The sequence below is a fragment of the Pristiophorus japonicus genome, chromosome 26 (assembly GCF_044704955.1).
Source record: "Pristiophorus japonicus isolate sPriJap1 chromosome 26, sPriJap1.hap1, whole genome shotgun sequence".
NCBI lineage: Eukaryota > Metazoa > Chordata > Chondrichthyes > Pristiophoridae > Pristiophorus > Pristiophorus japonicus.
In genome coordinates, this window is record NC_092002.1 from 16,719,008 (window position 1) to 16,725,034 (window position 6,027).

Consider the following 6,027-nt stretch of genomic DNA (forward strand, 5'->3'; position numbering starts at 1 on the left):
AAAATGCCCCAGCCCGGTTGTACATTGTACCATCATTGAGCCAGCTTCTTTGCCCCTCGATTTCAAAATTCTCATCCTTGTTTACAAATCCCTCCATGTCTTCGCCCCTCCCTATCTCTGTAATCCCCTCCAGTCCCACAACCCCCCGCGATGTCTGCGCTCCTCAAATTCTGCCCTCCTGAGCATTACTGATTATAATCAGGTGGCCGTGCCGTCCTGGGCCCCAAGCTCTGGAACTCCCTGCCTAAACCTCTCCGTCTCTCTCCCTCTTTCCTCCTTTAAGACGCTCCTTAAAACCGACCTCTTTGACCAAGCTTTTGGTCACCTGCCCTAATTTGTACTTATGCGGCTAGGTGACAATTTCTTTTGTCTCATAATACTCCTGTGAAGCGCCTTGGGACGTCTTACTAGGTGAAAGGCGCTATATAAATACAGGTTGGTGTAATGTATGTAACAAAAAGCAGAGCAGTGTTTCAGGCAGGGGCCCTTTAAGAGTTGCTGGTTTGGGAGTGGGTGGCACAGAGTGTCCTTCCAAAGATGGCGGCCGGGTGCGACAGAGTGTCCTTCCAAAGATGGCGGCCGGGTGCGACAGAGTGTCCTTCCAAAGATGGCGGCCGGGTGCGACAGAGTGTCCTTCCAAAGATGGCGGCCGGGTGGCACAGAGTGTCCTTCCAAAGATGGCGGTCGGGTGCGACAGTGTCCTTCCAATGATAGCGGCCGGGTGGGACAGAGTGTCCTTCCAAAGATGGCGGCTCAGTGGGACAGAGTGTCCTTCCAAAGCTGGCGGCCGTGTGAGAGACAGGGCGTCCTTCCCAAGATGGCCGCGGCAGGCCAGGCCAGGCCGTGTGGGCGGGTGACGCCACCTCCGGTGGGGGCGGGCTCGGTTGCCGGGGTGATTGCCGGCCGGCCTGGCGGGCGGGGGGGGGTTTGTCGAGTCACGATGGCGGCGGCGCTGGAGCAGGCGGTCGGTATGTACGAGCAGCTGCGGGGCGAGTGGGGCCGCAAGAACCCGAACCTGCGCAAGTGTGAGGAGCTGCTGGTCCGGCTCAAGGTGAGCGGGTGGGTGGGGAGAGGGAGGCCGGGCAACGGGGAACAGGGACTGGGAGTCGGGGAGGGAGAAAGGGCCTTCTCCCAGCCCGCCCCCCGGGTGTGTACACACTGTCCCCCCACACACACACACACACACACACACACACACAAGAATGATAAATATTTCCACTTGAAGCAAAATGTTCATTTGGAAATTATAATCTGTCCAATTTGCGCACAGCAACAATTGAGAAAAAGCAAGACTTGCATTTATATAGCGCCGGTCGTCCCAAAGCGCTTTACAGCCAATGAAGAGCTTTTTGAAGCGTAGTCACAGTTGTAATGTGGGGAAAGCGGCAGCCAATTTCCCACAAACCGCCATGTGATGATGGCCAGATAATCTGATTTTAGTGATGCTGTTTGAGGGATAAATATTGTCCCCAGGACACCGGGGATAACTCCCCTGCTCTTCTTCGAAATAGTGCCGTGGGATCTTGTACGTCCACCTGAGAGGGCAGACGGGGCCTCGGTTTAACGTCTCATCCGAAAGACGCCAACTCCGACAGTGCGGCACTCCCTCAGCACTGCACTGGAGTGTCGGCCTGGATTTTATGTGCTCAAGTCCCTGGAGTGGGACTGAACCCACAAACTTCTGAGCTAGTTGAGGGTAAGGAAAGAGGCATACATTAAGTACATAGACAGCAGAGGTGTACGAGAGAATAGAAACATAGAAACATAGAAAATAGGTGCAGGAGCAGGCCATTCAGCCCTTCTAGCCTGCACCGCCATTCAATGAGTTCATGGCTGAACATGAAACTTCAGTACCCCCTTCCTGCTTTCTCGCCATACCCCTTGATCCCCCAAGTAGTAAGGACTTCATCTAACTCCCTTTTGAATATATTTAGTGAATTAGCCCCAACCACTTTCTGTGGCAGAATTCCACAGGTTCACCACTCTCTGGGTGAAGAAGTCTCTCCTCACCTCGGTCCTAAATGGCTTACCGCTTATCCTTAGACTGTGACCCCTGGTTCTGGACTTCCCCAACATTGGGAACATTCTTCCTGCATCTAACCTGTCTAAACCCGTCAGAATTTTAAACGTTTCTATGAGGTCCCCCCTCATTCTTCTGAACTCCAGTGAATACAAGCCCAGTTGATCCAGTCTTTCTTGATAGGTCAGTCCCACCATCCCGGGAATCAGTCTGGTGAATCTTCGCTGCACTCCCTCAATAGCAAGAATGTCCTTCCTCAAGTTAGGAGACCAAAATTGTACACAATACTCCAGGTGTGGCCTCACCAATGCCCTGTACACCTGTAGCAACACCTCCCTGCCCCTGTACTCAAATCCCCTCGCTATGAAGGCCAACATGCCATTTGCTTTCTTAACCGCCTGCTGTACCTGCATGCTAACCTTCAATGACTGATGTACCATGACACCCAGGTCTCGTTGCACCTTCCCTTTTCCTAATCTGTCACCATTCAGATAATAGTCTGTCTCTCTGTTTTTACCACCAAAGTGGATAACCTCACATTTATCCACATTATACTTCATCTGCCATGCATTTGCCCACTCACCTAACCTATCCAAGTCACTCTGCAGCCTAATAGCATCCTCCTCGCAGCTCACACTGCCACCCAACTTAGTGTCATCTGCAAATTTGGAGATACTACATTTAATCCCCTCGTCCAAATCATTAATGTACAATGTAAACAGCTGGGGCCCCAGCACAGAACCTTGCGGTACCCCACTAGTCACTGCCTGGCATTCTGAAAAGTACCCATTTACTCCTACTCTTTGCTTCCTGTCTGACAACCAGTTCTCAATCCACGTCAGCACACTACCCCCAATCCCATGTGCTTTAACTTTGCACATTAATCTCTTGTGTGGGACCTTGTCGAAAGCCTTCTGAAAGTCCAAATATACCACATCAACTGGTTCTCCTTTGTCCACTTTACTGGAAACATCCTCAAAAAATTCCAGAAGATTTGTCAAGCATGATTTCCCCTTCACAAACCCATGCTGACTTGGACCTATCATGTCACCATTTTCCAAATGCGCTGCTATGACATCCTTAATAATTGATTCCATCATTTTACCCACTACTGAGGTCAGGCTGACCGGTCTATAATTCCCTGTTTTCTCTCCCTCTTTTTTTAAAAAGTGGGGTTACATTGGCTACCCTCCACTCGATAGGAACTGATCCAGAGTCAATGGAATGTTGGAAAATGACTGTCAATGCATCCGCTATTTCCAAGGCCACCTCCTTAAGTACTCTGGGATGCAGTCCATCAGGCCCTGGGGATTTATCGGCCTTCAATCCCATCAATTTCCCCAACACAATTTCCCGACTATTAAAGATTTCCCTCAGTTCCTCCTCCCTACTAGACCCTCTGACCCCTTTTATATCCGGAAGGTTGTTTGTGTCCTCCTTAGTGAATACTGAACCAAAGTACTTGTTCAATTGGTCTGCCATTTCTTTGTTCCCCGTTATGACTTCCCCTGATTCTGACTGCAGGGGACCGAGGTTTGTCTTTACTAACCTTTTTCTCTTTACATACCTATAGAAACTTTTGCAATCCACCTTAATGTTCTCTGCAAGCTTCTTCTCGTACTCCATTTTCCCTGCCCTAATCAAACCTTTTGTCCTCCTCTGCTGAGTTCTAAATTTCTCCCAGTCCCCAGGTTCGCTGCTATTTCTGGCCAATTTGTATGCCACTTCCTTGGCTTTAATACTATCCCTGATTTCCCTAGATAGCCACGGTTGAGCCACCTTCCCTTTTTTATTTTTACGCCAGACAGGAATGTACAATTGTTGTAATTCATCCATGCGGTCTCTAAATGTCTGCCATTGCCCATCCACAGTCAACCCCTTAAGTATCATTCGCCAATCTATCCTAGCCAATTCACGCCTCATACCTTCAAATTTACTCTTCTTTAAGTTCTGGACCATGGTCTCTGAATTAACTGTATCATTCTCCATCCTAATGCAGAATTCCACCATATTATGGTCACTCTTCCCCAAGGGGCCTCGCACAATGAGATTGCTAATTAGTCCTCTCTCATTACACAACACCCAGTCTAAGATGGCCTCCCCCCTAGTTGGTTCCTCGACATATTGGTCTAGAAAACCATCCCTTATGCACTCCAGGAAATCCTCCTCCACCGTATTGCTTCCAGTTTGGCTAGCCCAATCTATGTGCATATTAAAGTCACCCATTATAACTGCTGCACCTTTATTGCATGCACCCCTAATTTCCTGTTTGATGCCCTCCCCAACATCACTACTACTGTTTGGAGGTCTGTACACAACTCCCACTAACGTTTTTTGCCCTTTGGTGTTCTGCAGCTCTACCCATATAGATTCCACATCATCTAAGCTAATGTCTTTCCTAACTATTGCATTAATCTCCTTTTTAACCAGCAATGCTACCCCACCTCCTTTTCCTTTTATTCTATCCTTCCTGAATGTTGAATACCCCTGGATGTTGAGTTCCCAGCCCTGATCATCCTGGAGCCACGTCTCCGTAATCCCAATCACATCATATTTGTTAACATCTATTTGCACAGTTAATTCATCCACCTTATTGCGGATACTCCTTGCATTAGGCGGATACTCCTTGCATTAAGACACAAAGCCTTCAGGCTTGTTTTTTTAACATCCTTTGTCCATTTTAGAATTCTGCCGCACAGTGGCCCTTCCTGTTCCCCGCCCCGGGCCTCCCCCTCCCCCTCCCAACCCACCCCTCCCCCTCCCAACCCACCCCATCTCCCCTCTCCCCCCCCCCCCACCCCATCTCCCCTCTCCCCCCCCCCCCACCCCATCTTCCCTCCCCCCCCCCCCCCACCCCATCTTCCCTCCCCCCCCCCCACCCCATCTTCCCTCCCCCCACCCACCCCATCTTCCCTCCCCCCACCCACCCACCCCATCTCCCCTCCCCCCCACCCGCCCCATCTCCCCTCCCCCGCCCCATCTCCCCTCCCCCCCTCCCCCACCCCATCTCCCCTCCCCCACCCCATCTCCCCTCCCCCACCCCATCTCCCCTCCCCCACCCCATCTCCCCTCCCCCCACCCCATCTCCCCTCCCCCCACCCCATCTCCCCTCCCCCCCTACCCCATCTCCCCTCCCCCCCGACCCCATCCTCCCCCCCCACACACCCCATCCCCCCACCCACCCCATCTCCCCTCCCCCCCCTACACACCCCATCCCCCCACCCACCCCATCTCCCCTCCCCCCATCTCCCCTCCCCCCATCTCCCCTCCCCCCCACCCCATATCCCCTCCCCCCCCACCCACCCCATCTCCCCTCCCCCCCCCCCCACCCACCCCATCTCCCCTCTCCCCCCCCCACCCACCACATCTCCCCTCCCCCCCCACCCACCCCATCTCCCCACCCACCCCATCTCCCCTCCCCCCCCACCCACCCCATCTCCCCTCCCCCCCCCACCCACCCCATCTCCCCTCCCCCCCCACCCACCCCATCTCCCCTCCCCCCCCCCACCCACCCCATCTCCCCTCCCCCCCCCCCACCCACCCCATCTCCCTCCCCCCCCCACCCCATCTCCCCTCCCCCCCCCCACCCACCCCATCTCCCCCCCCCCACCCACCCCATCTCCCCCACCCCATCTCCCCCACCCCATCTCCCCTCCCCCACCCCATCTCCCCTCCCCCCCCACCCACCCCATCTCCCCTCCCCCCCCACCCCATCTACCCTCCCCCCCCACCCCATCTACCCTCCCCCCCCACCCACCCCATCTCCCCTCCCCCCCACCCACCCCATCTCCCCCCCCACCCACCCCATCTCCCCCCCCCCACCCACCCCATCTCCCCTCCCCCCCACCCACCCCATCTCCCCTCCCCCCCCCACCCACCCCATCTCCCCTCCCCCCCCCACCCACCCCATCTCCCCTCCCCCCCGCCACCCACCCCATCTCCCCTCCCCCCCGCCACCCACCCCATCTCCCCTCCCCCCCCACCCACCCCATCTCCCCTCCCCCCCC

The 6,027-nt window shown here is 54.7% G+C and overlaps 1 protein-coding gene across 1 annotated transcript in view; it reads left to right on the forward strand.

Annotated features, from left to right (window-relative positions):
- The first annotated feature begins 896 nt into the window (after positions 1 to 896).
- Positions 897 to 6,027, forward strand: part of psmd8 (proteasome 26S subunit, non-ATPase 8) — a 25,367-nt gene continuing 20,236 nt past the window's right edge. Inside the window, exon 1 of the mRNA XM_070867904.1 lies at positions 897 to 1,051. Coding sequence (XP_070724005.1) covers positions 941 to 1,051 — 111 coding nt within the window. The 5' untranslated portion in view covers positions 897 to 940. The remainder of the gene's footprint in view (positions 1,052 to 6,027) is intronic.